Raw genomic sequence first — 16,418 nt, forward strand, 5'->3', positions numbered from 1 at the left:
GTCCTTGATTGATTTGTTATCACCAGTTCATTTCCAAGGCCTTTTCCAGCAACTCTGTCTCCTATGTATTTTCATATGGGCACCACGATTTCTTGCTGCTATGAACTCTAACAAGCAGGTGGGTTTGATTTTGAATTGTAGGCTTGACTGTGGCCCTTCAGAGCTTAGAACTCATTGTTTTGCTGTTGCAAAGATTCTTAAAGGCAGGGATGGAGGGGATGGGGGCGGTGGAGGATAGAGTCTTATTTCCTTCATTTGGGGAAAAAATGCATGTTCCCCATCGTGAAAAAAAGAGTAACCTTTTCAAAATCAGAGAACATTGTTTTATCTTTTCAGTAATGAGCCTGTTTCTCTTTCTAATTAACATATGTAGTTGGATATTAGGAGAGGGAGGTACGTAAATTAACAGCCCATTATGAAGGATTTTTACAAAATGCCTTTTATAAAGGATATTTTTTCTTTGAAAGCAATGATAAAATGGATAATTAAGTGAGATGCAAATATGATTATATTTAAATACTATGTTCCAGTCTTCCTACTGCTTGAGATATTCCCTGGTAACAGACTATAGAATTAGAGTTCTGATGCTGTAAATATCTATCAACCACTGCTGAGCATTAACTGCTTCAAGAAGTCAAGGGCTTCTCATTTGTTAAGAGTCACTGCTTTTGTATCTGGCGATTACCTCATGAGGCAACACAGGCAACAGGCTTTCGGCTCCCGCTGTTTGATTTACACTGTACTTTAGTATCCAAACTGTGGAAGAGAGACAGACTTAAAGCTGAAAGTTTAGTGACTTTTTAAAAAAGTGGAAAGAAGAGCAATATAGTCAAATTCCCTTTTTTCTTTTCCTACCCCCAGATGTATGGCTGCCTCCTCCTCCTTTTTTATTTTAATTGCATAATGACTGTGAATTTACCTGGTCAAAAAGGACATCTTGCCTCCCGGTAGATGCTGGCATCTTGGTGTCAGTTTTTATTCGAAGTCCACAGAGCGCGCCCCGTGCTGTCCTGTCCGCCAGAAGCTTGTGGTCTGGGGGGAAGAAGAGTGGGACATAGACCAACAGTTGTACCACACGGCCTTTTATAGTCTGTTAATCTTATGCATTTAATTTGTATCTGCTTCTCTTTAAGAAACAGCTTTGTAAACTAGACAAGTTATACGGACTATTATAGGAATAAAGACACTACAGGTAAACTCAAAGAAGAGGATAAAAACCTGGCCAGAACCACGCTTGATTGCGGTTTATATGCTTCCGTCATCCTTCGAGTGTGTGTGTAACTGTGTGTGTTTAAGTGTGTGCATTTCTCTCTTTATTTATCCTATTCAGACTTGAAAAAGAGGCAGTCTTGCCAGGAGTTACTTTTGGAAGTACAGGGAGATCTCTGCCCACAACCTTTTGCGAGGCCTGTTCAATTTGGAGAACAGTGTGAAATCTTCTGGCTACAAATGCAGTTTGGCTTGTGCCTAAAGGTACCTTCCTGGCCTCCACACAGACTCTTGGGTCCCACTGGTTTGCTCCTCGGGCTCACGCTCCAGCTCCAGGTTTCCTGCTGCGGTCTTAGAGGCATCGTTCTGAATGGGCACAGAGAAGGCTGATCTCTGCCTAAAAGGGACCTGATTTCGGAGTGTTCCTACTTTAAAAACAAATTTCACCTGGATGCAGGCCAACTAGGACACTTGAGTAGTTACGAGGAAGTAATGTTGTCAAATGAAATTTTAGATTTTTGGTCCGTAACTCTAAGGTCTGCCAAGACTTCCTCTGTGTAGATGTGGCTGGAAACCTTAATTTAAAGGTGTGTTATGTTGGAGTCTTCCTGGCCATTATCTTAACCACTGATATCTGTGGATCAGAAGGTACTAGTTGGATTGCTACAGAGTTTCTGAGCAAGTTCTGAGTGAGGGTCCCAGTGAGACTCTGAAGATCTGGGCTCATTCTGGAAGGCTTGCTTTTAGGTTACTTTGGAAAATTTCATAAAGGCTGCGCGTCTAAGAACTTAAGAGTTAGAATGGATTCAGGAGAAACAGGGCTAAAGTGAAACACTATGTGTGGGCAGGTCGTTCACAAAGAGATGGGGGTCAGGTAGCTAAGTTAGTGCGCTGAGGAACTGTTTTTGTCTTTTCAGTAAGTTTCAGAAGCTTATTCACTAAATTTCAGGAAGTTCACTCAACAAATGTTAACTGAGCAGCACCTAATCATTTGTGGATATTGTACTTGGTCATGAGGATATCAGTATAAATGAGCACAGGAAAACACTCTCCAGGCAGGAGTTTAAATTTGGAAGCAGATGCATAAAATATGGTTAATCATAACTCCAGTTTGAATATAGAAAGACATAGTGACACTTAAGTGCCTAAATAAGCCAGTGTCCTTAATACTGCCAAAGGTGTGTCAGTAATCCCAGCCTTTTAGCTGAACTGGTAAAAATCTGTCTGATATTTTATTTAAATTCTCCTTTCTTTTATGATCAGAGTTGGACCCTATTGATATTTTGTGCAGGAGAATTCCATTTTTATTTCTGTTAACCAGGGCAGGATATTTTGGGACCTCCAGCCTGTTATTCCCTCCCCAGCGTATGGTAAACACTTAGTAGACTTCAGTTTTCTTAAAGACTCCTGTCATGTCTCGCTTTTAATGTAACTTGTTCTATTCCGGCAGTAAAATAGGGCATTCTTAATGTTTTAACAAGATTAAAAGTACTTTATGTTACCTTTGTGATATAGTAGCTTTTTCATGAAGTCCTTTTGGTAATAGTATTTTATTTTCTGAGTAGCACCCTGATTTGTGGCCTAAGCGACTGAAGCATCATTGGTCAGTATGAAGATTGTAGTACTGTTACCAGACGCCAGTGTTGTTTGCTTAGGTGAACTCCGCAGTTAGCTGATTTTGAAATAACTAGGTAAACCTGTCATTATGAAATATCATGTCACAAAAAGTTCAGAAGAATAGTGGAAGCAGTTAATTTTAAGTAATACCGCATAGTGCCACTGTTTTCCAGGCATTGGGTTGACTCCTTTCACAGACATCTTTTCCCATCCACGCGCAAACCTGTTTCCTGTCGTCAGCTGTTCAATGTATAGAGTATTAGCGCTTTGTCGTTCAGGATGCATAAGGCATTTAATCCAAGCGGGACCAGCCAGCCAGTCCTTATTGTGCTTAAATCAAATCTTCTTAAGCTCCTTTAAGTGGCTATATGCTCGGACTTTATGGTTCTCTTTGAGAAACTCTATGAAATTGTGTTCAGTGATCATATCCCACAGACCTGGAGTGATTTTTGTAGGATAAAATGTGATTGTATTATATGTCTGCTTGTACCTACAAGACAGATACCAAACACCACGTGGAATAGTTTTAAGAAATACTATTTTCAAGTTTCTCTGTTAAACGTTTGTGTGCTGCTTGTTCATTCTTTTTTAGAAGCCACGTGATAATAGAAGCCAAAGTCTTAAGAAAATATTAACCAGGTAGAAAGTTTAAAACTGATAAAATTTTACCTATTAACTTATCTTTTTTTGGTGAGAAACACCTACCGTGATCCGATGTGTGAGACGGAATACCATTACATAGGTTGAGAGCAGCTACCTTAGGGAAAGGTAGAATCTGCTACACTTCATTTAAGTGAAGCATTTATTCAGCCTTCTGATAATCCTCGGGATTCAGATGTGTGGATGCTCTGAAAAAGCCACAGTATTGTTTGATTGGCTGTTTTTCATCTATTCCACTCAGTCTTCTAAGGTAAGGGGGTTACTTTAACCCTTTTTGAATTCCAGTTTTCTCACTTGTTAAAACAGGGCTGATAGAGTCCTTGCAGGCTTTCCGAGAGGACTAAATGAGAAAATTATGTGAGCTGAAAGCAAATGGCTAGTGCGTATAGGTACTCAACAAATAGTAGTTCTCTCCCCCCTTTACTTAGCCTATCTCTGTGGGCGAATTGATGCAGTGTGTCCTCATGACACACCTAATATATACAGATACGTGTCTGCTGGGCCCCTTTCTGACACCACTGTCACCACCAACAGAGTCCAAGACAAAGATCGTCTCTTTCCTGTTTCCTTGTGTGTTTTCTTCTTCCGTCTTAGGGTGTCTGTTGCTTTTTTGCTTCTGTTTTGGCCTCTGACCTCCTTTTAAACCTTTCCTCCTTCAAATCTCTTTTGTCCAGACCTTGTATTTCCATCTCCCTTCATTTTTCTTTTCTTCTTTCTTCTACCACCTTGTTGTGTACTTGGCACCTCCGGGATCTTTTTGTCTGCAACTTGGCCTGAGTGGCCAATGACAATGTTCTACTCCACTGGGTGGCTTGGTTTCCCCATCAAAAAAAGAGCAGCTGAAAGGTTTCCTGCTGTTTCACTGAAAAATCACATGTGCATGTACACACACACACACACACACACACTCTTAACTTTTTATCTGAAAAATGCACAGATCGTAAGTCTGTACTTCACTGAGTTATTGCAAAATAAATACACTGTGTAACTATCTCTCATGTCAACAAGGAGACATTGCTAGTGCCCTACAAACCCTGTTGTGTCTCCTCCTGTTCTGTGTTCCTGTCCCTCCCCCCAGAAGTTAGTCACTCTTCTGACTGCTTACACGTTAGATCAGTTTTTTGCTTTTTTGGGGATTGTATATGCATTAAAGTACAGCATTCATATGCATTAAAATATGCATTCTTTTGTCCGAAGTCAACACTCAACATCCCATTTGTGAAATACATCCATGTTGTTGTAAGTAGTTTGTGTATTTTTACTACAGTGTAATATTCTGTTGTAGGAACACATACTCCATTGTATATCGTATGTTGCAACTTTTAAATCTGTTAATGTCCATTTGAGTTGTTTTCAGTTTTGAGAATTCAGATGATGTGAGCATTCTTGTGAATGTGCTTGTGTGTGTGTGTGTGTGTGTGTGAGAGCGTGTGTGTGCATACGTGTGTTTTCAAACTGAACTTCTGGGTTTTGTGTCATACCAGTTTCTTTAAGTTGCTAGGAGTCTGATTCAAATGTTTGAGACCTTTCTGTATTCTCTTACGTTCCAGCCTATTCCTTTGGAAGACAGACTTTTATCTATTTTTATATATTATGCTATTAGTACACAATATTTTGAATTTTTGAATGTTAGAGTGATACATGGTAAAAAGATTTGTAAATAAAATTTATATATAAATCCATGCAACTATAGTAAATATAATTATATATTTAATATATAAAATACCATAGCATAGTCACATATTGAATATAATCATGCAGATGAACTTACAAAATTCATTTTACTGATTCAGTAACATTATTATAGAATTATTACTATATAGAGTGTGCTTAATTTTTTAATGAATCTTCCTCTGTGTAATTCAGTTCACATATATTTTCAATATGTAAAACTATATAGAAATATTTAGTACCCAAATTAAACCAACGTAGTTGTGACTCACAGTTTCAAAAAATAAATTTAATAATTCTTATTTCTCACTACTTATGCATTTACTGGTCTGTGACCATAGATCCAGAGCTATGATATCTGATTCTTTGTTTGGCTTAAATAAAGTCAAAATTAATGCTTTGAGTCCATGTATGCCTTGATTTGGTTTGTTACTAGTTATATTAATGAGACAACTGTTAGCATTATTCTCGCTTTTATTCTTGCAAGACTGTTTAATGTCCAGAGATTCAGGCCTTCCTCAAAGAGGTAAACACTGTGCAGAAATTTCTAAGTGTGCTAACACGCTTCTATCCAATAAGAATTTTTGTGAGCATCTACTCTGGGTGGTAGACTAGTTGCAGTGGGGAGGGCCACGTTAGTAATTACTGAACTTTTAAAAAACTTACGTCCCTTGCCCCAGTATACTATTCTATTTCTGTCTAATAATCATGATCATAGTATGCCATTGTTAGTGGTGGAGGTGTGTTGTAGCCTCCGGTGCGTTACTTGAGAATTGTTGGTAACATGTAGATATTTGAATATGTGACTTAACTTTTATCATTTTTTATCAACGTAGCCACATATAGGAATGGATATATAGTAATACTTTGAATTAACATTGATAATATTAGTAATGATATTTTCTGATCTGGAGGACTTCACCGTCTAGTGAGGTAGCCTACAGCATAAACACATAATTACATTGTGTTGTGGCAAGTACCTTAAAAGGAGACAGGCATAAGTTGGCACAGATGATAGTGGAAAAGACTCACTTGTGTTCAGAGGCTTGAATAGATTGATAGTCTTAGTGATGTGCTAGGTGTTACGAGGAAAGTTCAAAAGTTAGGGTAACCTAGTAGCCCATGAGAATATTGGGAAGACTGTATATTGGTTTGACACAATGTATAGAACCGATCAAGTATATTTGATGGTAATCTTTGTAAAATGGCACCTGATCGATTGCATTCTCTTATAAGTTTCTTAAAGTGATGTTACTTTTACGTCTGTGAATGCACTGCTTAACTGTGGTTCATAAAAACACTAGGGAGTTTGTGAGAAATGCAATGGTAAACCAAATGGTCTAGCTTGACGTTAGACTCTTTCAGACCTGACTCTTCATGTGCTAGGTCTATGACCTAGGCAAGTGATTTAACTTTTCTAAATCTTAGCTGCTTCATCTGTAAAATGTGGCTAATGACAGTTTCTTACTGGAAGACTTGTTATTAAAAATGAAAACAAATGAGATAATGCACTCTTGGCATAGTGTCTGGTGCATGGTAACAATAACATAGTAAATTTTTGCTATTACCTAAAATTTTAAGTTATTGTATACATTAACATTTACGATTATGAACCCAAGAAAGGGTCTCGTTCTGAATTTTGATTTCTTTCAAAATTCAATTAGATTTTGAAGGGATTATTTATAAAACACCTGAATCTGGAATTACATAAATATATTTTTTCCTTTACTCTGTTGTGACAGGTGTCCACAGCAAGATTGATGGAGAAAAGAAATTACTAATTGGGGTGCAGGTGGTGAAAATCTGTTCTAAAGGCTGTGTGTGTATCTGTGTGTGTCTGTGTGTGTGTTTAGATAGAGTCTTAAGTTTATATTGAACTTGAATGTGAAAATTGACTTGATTATCTATACAAAATATTTAATGAGTGAGCTAATTTCTACCCTAATTCTACAGCCCCACTCATATGCATCACAACTCTGTTCTTTCTCTCTTGGTGAATGGAAAAGTAGGAGCTTGGGTCCAGGAGTAACCTGACTATGTGGTCATCCTCTCCGACTTGGACCTCACTGTGCCCTCCCTACCATGTCTGGCTTTGCATTTAAAATTAACCTCCCATGAATTCCCTGTTTTGCATTTACTTTGGCATCTACCTAGCCTATTTTTTAAATTTATTTTTAATCTTTTGTTTTAATCTTTGAGGGTAGCAGGAATGCAACAGCAATAAAACAAAATCCGAGAGCCCATAAAGCTAGAGCCTGGGATTTGCAAGGGTGAGGTGAGGAGACCACCCTCTATAATTTCCTCTTCTGCATCACCCAGAAACGTGAGCCAGACTCTAGTCAGCACTACTGGAGAGGATGCAGTCACAGACACAGTCCTAAGACATGTGTTTCCTGACTGTGGGCCAGGCATTGGTTTTCTGTCCTTTGTGATGGGTACAGGTGGATCTGCATGCAGAGAGTGAGTGGAGATGGGGGGAGTGAAATTATTGATAGCCAGAGAGGAGCACGTGGGCTAGATGTATTCTCTCAGGTATCTGTAGGCAGTTGAGAACTACGCTAACTACATGAACTGCAGGGTTCCTCAGTGCAATCCTACGTCATTCTCTAACCTCTTTCCACACACCATAGTTCATGAAGCTCTGCCGTATTTGTCTTCCTAACTTAATTTTACTCAGGTAAATTTTAAGTTGTTATAAAAGAATGAGACAAATTTAGCATACAAGGTGGTAGTGCTTTAAAATGATTAGCTGTAGTGGACAGCATTAAAAAGAATAACTGAAGAAGTGACTTCTTTATGCCATGATATATGTGTAAACCGTTTAGGTCAGAGATAACACTGGGCTGATAGTCCATGTTCTAGCGTGCCCGTGACCCTCTGCCGTTAACACAGTCTTTTAAAGTACTGATTCTAAATCTTTCAGGATAATAGATCCTGATCTTCTTTTAATGTTGATAACCATGCTGGAAAACCAAAACCAAAACAAACCCTTCAGAATTGTCGACCTCATATCAAAGCATCTAAGTTTTCTTGCCGGATTAATGAAGGGCTACTTATTTTGTTGAAAAATATGACATATGTTTTTGTTTAGTATTAATATTTAAAACTATTACATATGCATAGATGGGAAGGAAATGACTGCGGAGAGCAGCAGCTCCTGCCGTGCTCAGCGGAACGTTAGTTTTGTTGGTGAGTGGCGTTATGTGCCATAAAGCCACGTGAAATTGGGAAATTACAATCCACGTTGAACAGACCCCCCCCCCCCCACCAGATAACTCCCAGGACGCTTCAGAGCTGTAATCACCAGTGTACATTGTGGACCCATGAAGGGGGGTTATAATGCACGGAGTTTCCACTAGACTTATTTTGACCAATGAACCTTCCTACATTTCCTTTTTTTAGAAGTTAATATCATGGAAAGAACATAGAGAAAATTCTTGAATTTCTTGTCATCTGTGCTTTTAAATAGTTACCACAATAAAATTCCACATAGAGCCTAGCTGAATTTGGGGTGAACATGGGCAGAATGTCCTGAAATAATGGTTTATTTAAAAAAAGTTCTTATAGCTGAAGGTTTCTAAACCTGTTACCTACTCAAATTATGAAGGAATTCTGTGTGCATTTTTTTTTCTTCATACATAAAACTTTTCTCATCCTAGGAGTCAGGAAGAAGTAGTTTAACCTATTCTATAAGAAGTTGCTTTTCAGTTTTAAAATGCTTTCCGTTTAAAACATGATCAGTTTTCTTGGGAAAATGTCAGTGTACTGAACAGAAGAGAAGCATGAGTCTAACCTGTGTGTGTATCATTTGTTTTTTGTTTTTATCAGGAGGGAAGGTGGTGCCAAGTTGCTTACATTAAGCATTTAGCACTAACTGGAGTGATCATCTAAACCAAATTTCATGTCATTGCTGGGTATTCGTTACACTGTGTGAAAGATATCCCTCAGTACTGTTAATTTAAATGGACTTTTAAAAATGCGTACTGAACCAAGATCCCTGGCCTCTCTCTCTCTCTCTCTCTATATATGTATATAGCGACACTCTGAACTGATTTCTGATACCCTTTCATTGCCTGCGTGCATTGTTGATTCCTGTGATATCTGTGCTTACCTGGTGGCCACTCCTGTGGTTTGCTCACTGTGCTGTTGGTCTTGGTCAGTGAGACCTTTTAAGCTGCTTCCTTTGGTACCTTCGGGATGAACAAGTGGTACCTTAGTGGTTTCCAAGTTGCTTACCAGCGTCGTGAGCAAGAACTGTTGAATGTAATGGCACAAATTTATGTCCCCACCATTTTGATTATTCTATATATATATACACATATATCTATATTTATATGCATATACATTTACATATATACACACATACACATATGTATTATATATATACATATATATTTAACACATTATATTATGTATTATATGTAAGACATGTTAAATATTATTATGTTAAATATTATACTTAACACACACATACATGTGTTTAAAAATATATATATAGGAGAATGAGAGGCACACACCTCATTCTCCTAAGATTTCCCTCCTGAAATGAGCTGACATTACTTGGGGGGTCATAAAAATTTTGTAAGTCTATGTATAACCCTATCTCTTTCTAGCCTACCTTTTATAAAGCCCAAGGTGACAGAGTTGTGGAAAATCGAAGAATTTGGAATCAAGGAGACCTGTGTGGGAATCCCCCTGCTGTCACTTGCAACTTTGAGACTCTGAGTTTCAGTTGTTCATCTGTAAAATGGAAATAATAATATAGCCTTAGCAGGGTTGTGAGAATTTGAAAAGAAAATATTTATAAAATGCTCAGTACAGAACTGGGCTAAATAAATCGTTGCCTTTGCAATAAATTAAAAAAAATATGTATATATTTATAACCAGTATAAGCTCTCAGTATCCTTCACAGCAATTGTTTTAATCTTGTATCTAGTTTGGCACTCTTAAAAAAGAAAAAGAACAAAAACTTTGCCTAACACCCTTGGCTTAACAATGCTGAGAAGACAGTGAGCATTCTTATTGAATCTTCCTGGAATGCATCTGTTAGATTCACCATACTGTGTACACGTGTTAATTTACCAAATGGATTTGCAGTGATGGACACATATTTCTTACAGGAGGACTGAGACAGCTGTTAGCCAGTTTTATAGCTCGATTGAGGTAATAATTGAGATCTTTTTCTATTGAATAACAGATTGGAAAACAGGCAAAGCAACATTGATATATTAAAATTAAACTACCTTTAATATACGAAGATTTTTTTTTTTTGACAAATGCTGGGAAGAAAGTCAAAGGCATTCCTGCAGAGCACAGCATTCGTTATTTTTGCTATCAGTAGAACTCTGATTGACATACAAATAAAATGTCAATTCCCAGCACAACCATCAAGATAAAGAGATGCATGTATACTTTTCCATGAGCTATTCTTTTTGAACTTAAGTGCACTATGTTCGACTCTTTGCCCGTGGACCAGTTGAAATGCGGCAAGTCAGATTGACCTGTTTGATTCAACAGTTGTCACTGTAGATTATTTTAATTATTATTATTTTTTTTTGGAGAGGAAAATAAAAGGAAAAATGACAAATATATGGGCAATGAATGGTAACGTTTCTTAATTTGCTTAGTGATATTGTGATCTTATTCAAATCAGAGTTTTTAATACATTTGCCTCTCACCTGTTATGAAAGGAAGAATAATCAATTCCCTTTTCTTTCTGATTATTCAGTGATATATACTTGTTCTGTTTTACTTATCGCATTTAGTGGAGCAGAGCCATGCTTTGTTTTTTCAGATATATCCTACAGTTTCATTTAGACTTCTAGCATAAAGTCTTTAAAGTCAAACAAAAAATTTTTTTTTGGTAAAAGTAAAGTAGTTAATGAAATTCTTTCTCTAAGATGTATATGGATATATGGATACTCATTTTGGCAAATAGACATTATTACTTACCAGACTTTCTCCTTTTACCTAGACTAGTAACATTTGAAATGAGATATTTAAAATACAGAAAGCATAGCATGATGAAATAAAAGCCTAATAAAATGTGTTTGGGCCAGCATCAAAACTCTTTGAAATCGGATATCTAAATAGTGTGCATTTTATCTCAGAAAGGCTCGGGTTCGTTCTAGTGTCCAGATGACTATTAATGGGCTTTGTGCTCTGAAGCATATGTTAATAGAAGCGGTCATTATGGATTAATTTGATGTGAATTAATAAGAGATTTATTTGATGGGAGTTGTTTGAAGGTGATGACATTTAAATCTCAACAGGATTTAAGACGTCCAAAAATACCTTTAAAGACTCAAGAACAATCAATTCAGAGAGAGCAAATTAAATAGACATGGACAGCGAAGAGCAGGATCTGACATTGGGTTTATGAAGTTTGAAGCAGTTTACAAAAAAAGCGATCTACCATTGAAATATTGCCCTGAAATCTGAGGAAACAGAAAACATTTAAACTCCTTCAACAATTCTTGGGTTTGTGAATTGGATAAACAGTGTTCTCTTGCATTTTATAGTTCACTTAAGCAGTCTGATTTTGATCTGTATATATGGAGTAGACAGGATTCAGTTTTTTTTTCCTAAACCAATGAGCAAACACATATGTTCTTGAAAAACTGAACTTTATATGTTGTTCATATGGAAGCTATCTAGTTTGCCATGGGCCCAAGATTCGACCTTCCTTTTATTTTGCTATCACTTGCTTAATTCTTTGAATTCTTTGTGGGGGACTTTTGATCAAAAGAAACATTTGCTTTTTTTCTTTCTTTTTAATTTTTTTTTAATAAAAGCTACATGAAGTGTGTAATTAATAACTCAGTACTCTTGGGCCGTTGATACAAACAAGCCTGAAAGATACATATATTAAGGAGGAGACTATCATGTCTTTCCTTTTTGTGTTAAGCTTTGATTTTAAACCCTTGAAAGTTTTATTATCTGGAAAAACAGTAAGAAAATGTCGTCTGGTATTATATATTATGATGATAAGAGCTGCTGCTTATAATAAAGTCATACTCAGCAGGATTAGAGATTGAGGTCAGATTACACAGGCTTCCCTAACTTTTAGTCTTGTTTAGGTTTTTATATATATATAAAGATGTGTATATATGTATATGCATATATAATATATGTTAAATATAACATTTATATATAGTGAGAAATTATCAATCAAAAGTGCACCTAGTTGAAATTATATTTAGAAAGGTACTGACAAGTTTTAAGTTTTTTTAAGAAAGAGGAGTTTCTTACACTTTTTTCTTTGCTTTTAAAACTTATCCTTCCTCTCTTAAATTGATGACAAATAAAATTGAAGTCATGTTGCTGATGTGGACACACAGCTGGTGCTGGATGTACGTTTGTGGAATGAATGAATGAAAGTTGGGGAAAATGGAAATCTGGGTGAATGGTAGGCATCAGTGGTATTTATGCCACCCTCAGTTGTTGATGGCTTAATATTTTATAGTCTTTCAAGGAAATTGGATAAAGGTTTATTAAAGCAAAACTAACAAGTGCCCAAGCCACTAACCAGAACCATCATAGAGTCTTAGAGGCAGAGTGCAGGTTAGAAATAATTTAGTGTAATTCCTTCATTATACAGATAAGAAAGACCCCCAAGAAGCCAAGGGGCTTGCTCATGATTACATCACCAGGTGATTTGAATCAGGTTCAGAAACTGGACACCTGCTCTCTGTACCCTTCTTCCTCCTTAGGTTTTGGTTCTTCACTATGTTTAGGGTCAAGATGCCATAAAGAACATGGAATTCATATCTCTTACTTTCAAGGAGTTTCTCATCTAATTAATGGAAGTAAATTCTCACCCTCATCTGCATTGAATGGTTGTGTGATCTCAGCATTCTTTTTAAACTACTGTGATAGTTGATTTCTTTGGTGAGATAATTCATTTGATTATCTGTTGCAGGGTTATTCTGAGCAAGTATATTTCATAAATGTATGTATCTATACATACATATTTATACATCTATACAGATCAAATAAAACTTAATCATAGTTCATGATATCTAGGTAATAATAGGAAACTCAGATTCCTTTTGCTGTGAAGGTGCCATTTTGAGAACATGAGTCATAGTCTATAGAAAAAAATTCTTTTCTTAGATGTTTAAGCAGTTTAATCAGTGAGATAAAGTAGTTACCAGAATTGTATTTTAAGCTCTAATGCTGATTATTTCCATTGCATAAACCTGTCGCAGTGCTGCTGTAACAGAGAAACTGTGCAGTACCCTATTGCTTTTTTATAATAAACTTTTACTGAAAATGCAAAAAAAAAGAAAAAACTTTCACATTTGTTTTAATTTAGAAGGAAATAAGAACAGAAATTGAGATTTGTGCAAATGCCGTGTCTCACATCTCAGCAATGAAAATTAACAGAAATAGAGCATTTTAGGAAGCTGAATATATTTGGAACCTGCTTAAATATCTCGGCACATAAATCACAGTCATGTGTTTGTATAGGCGGGAAGTGATGTAAACGTGGGAATGCTCACCCTTACCCCTCCACACCACTCCTCTGGCCCGCTCCCAGGTCAGTTTGCCTCTCATAATTAGAGGACTGAAGATGGGCACTCTTGAGCCTGATAGTGCTCGTTTAGATTCTTCAGCACCTCCTTGTCTGATTCACTTTTTGTCCATTTTTTTGCTCCATTGTCTAAAAGGTTGTCTATAGTAACTGATCTGATGTAACTGACATTTTAAATATTTTCTGGCAGTCAGCGTGAGGGATATTGCCCTATAGTAGAATGAAAAAGTTTAAAATAGAGTTGCCAAAATGATGACTAAGGCTCATTGATGTGATTATATATTTCTATATGTGCATATATATATATACACACACACACATATATATACACATATGTGTGTATATATGGTGCATCTTTTTAATTATGACTGTTGATGCAATATCTGCCTCCATAATTTCATTCGGATAATAAAAAATATGATATAAGGATGATTTAACACTAGTTCAGTCACAGTTTTGTAATCTTACTTATCAAGGTTGAAAATAGAAAACTTAGTAGCTAAAAAGATAGCATCGCATAATATGTAATGTTTCTGTAACTCTTGGTAAAGTGTACATAGATCTGATGCAAAATTCCTGGTGGCACTGAAACAATCCCTTTCTCAATTCGTGGTGTATGTTCACTGGTACCATGTGTCCATAGGAGACCGGCTGTGGGTACCACTCCATGCCTCTAGCTCTGACTGTGCAGTATCTGCGGGTGCACTTTGTATCCTTTCCAGAAGCAGGTCCCCTCTAGGTTTAATAATTAAGATGTCTTATTCCCACCCCAATACAGGTAAGTATTGTGGTCCTTAAAGTTCAGGGGGATTTCAAGGTTAAATAATTTTGCCAACATGACAGTTTACTGTGAAGATGACTTCTAATCTTTTATATCATGTTCCTCCTTCTCCTGCTTCTTTATTAAAACCCACGGGAGGGAGAAAAGTCTCGCCCAAGGTTCGTGCTTTTATCTGGTGTCTTTCGAGCAGCCCGTGGTGCTGGCATAGTAATATATTTTTGGTGTGATCCATTCAAGTATGTTTATATCATTTAGGAAGGAAATTTTTTGTTTTGTTTTGTTTTGCAGATATACAGATCAGCTCTCAAAATGTCTTCTGTGTCTTCTGAGCGTCTTCTAAGACAATTGCATTAGCCCTCCTGCTAGTTGACTAATAGAATTAATAATTGTAAAAAGCACTCTAAAGCCACATGCCTTATGAAGTCAATGCTGGGTATGATTTTACAAGTATGTGATCTATTTTTTCAAGTGGAAATGTTAACTGGAAAAGTTCTTGGCACACAGTGAAACGTCATGCAATCTGTTATTTGTCTTAGAGATAATAGCTTGAGGGTGGGTCTAGTCTTACGGTATCTAACTTATGAGTTGTTAGGGGAGTTCCTTCCACTTAGAAGTACTGCGAATGTGCTTATATTTACATAATATGTCATTCCGAAAAATTATGGCGATATAATTCCAGTAAAAAATTATTTTTTCTCTAACTACTTCAAAGTGTAGTCAACTAAATTAGCCACGTTTTTTTTTAAAGCAACTAAAAAGACCATGCCCCCTTCCCCCCACAACAAAAAATAAAACCCAAATGACCTTTCTGATCTTTCTTTGAAGTTTTAGCAGTTTAACATTCTTTGCGATGTATATTATTAAGGACCCTATTTGGCGTAAGGAGTCAGTAAGTCGTATGGGTTTTAAAGCTCTGTTCTTGGGTGGAAGAAGGAACTGAAATTTGAAAGGATGATAATTTAATTAAACCATATTTTCTCTCAGTCACTATAGATGCTGATTGAGTTGTTTTTAAACTATGAATGACCCGTTACTTTTCTTCATGGTAATGATAAATCAACAAGATCCAATTTTTTTGTTGTTCTGAAAAATACATTATTTTGTTCAGTTATTAACATGTTTATGACTATTCACTTTTAAGTATTTTATCTTAGTTCCCTTGCTATGTAAGATGTTACTGTTTTGCTCAGCACTCTGACCGTAATATATGGGCATAAACAATTTTCTTTTCATTTTAATGGAAGGATGATCTTAATGAATTGGATTATTTTATCCTCTTTTCTTCATGAATCCTGCCTTTCATATAGATTTTTATTCATTTTGGTGCGTCACTGTTAGATTTTATTTCCATGAAGGAGAAGATGGAAGATGTTAAAATGTTAAAATCTAATGGAAAAACAAACAAACAGGAAATTCTGGAGAGAAAAGCAAAAGATATTATACCAAATCAGCACATTTTTATATGCAGGAATGGCTGATACTCTATAAACTAGTATTTCCTTTACTGTAGACCAAGTTGAAAGAGTCTATTTTTTACTCAGCTCTTATATTTTAAACTACAACTTATTTCTTAAGCTTCCCTTTTGTTCTTTTCCTCCTTTCCTTTTTACTTCTCTCTTTGTTGACTACCCTAAGATTGGCCTCCAGGCTTCCATGTGTTGTTCCCAAGTTCTGTCTCTTCCAACAGTGGAATAGAAGTCTCCTAAAACGTCAGGGTCAACAAACAAGACATTCAAATGCAAACATTAAAAGATAAATTAGTTAACCAGTGTTCCATTTTTTTAATGATGGTTACCTGGCTTCGTTAATTTTAGGAGCCGATGGTAATGACACCAAGGTGAAGAGGACATCCCCTCCCCTGTCCCCTCCCTGCTCATGCCAGCCAGGTTTACATGCCTCACAACATCACCTTCACCTGAAACTTCAATCCTTCATCCTATAAAT

General features: G+C 36.5%; 1 protein-coding gene across 5 annotated transcripts in view; it reads left to right on the forward strand.

Annotated features, from left to right (window-relative positions):
- The window catches only part of TRPS1 (transcriptional repressor GATA binding 1), a 240,334-nt gene that overhangs the window by 25,671 nt on the left and 198,245 nt on the right, over window positions 1-16,418 (forward strand). For 2 of the 5 annotated variants that reach the window (XM_032467862.1, XM_032467863.1), the window contains exon 2: window positions 14,763-14,921. The exons of 2 other annotated variants lie outside the window; for them this stretch is intronic. In XM_032467862.1, coding sequence (XP_032323753.1) covers window positions 14,885-14,921 — 37 coding nt within the window. In that variant the 5' untranslated portion in view covers window positions 14,763-14,884. The remainder of the gene's footprint in view (window positions 1-14,762; window positions 14,922-16,418) is intronic. One more of the 5 variants, XM_032467864.1, reaches the window with a different exon arrangement.

This window comes from Camelus ferus, chromosome 25, assembly GCF_009834535.1.
Source record: "Camelus ferus isolate YT-003-E chromosome 25, BCGSAC_Cfer_1.0, whole genome shotgun sequence".
NCBI classification, from domain to species: Eukaryota; Metazoa; Chordata; class Mammalia; order Artiodactyla; family Camelidae; genus Camelus; species Camelus ferus.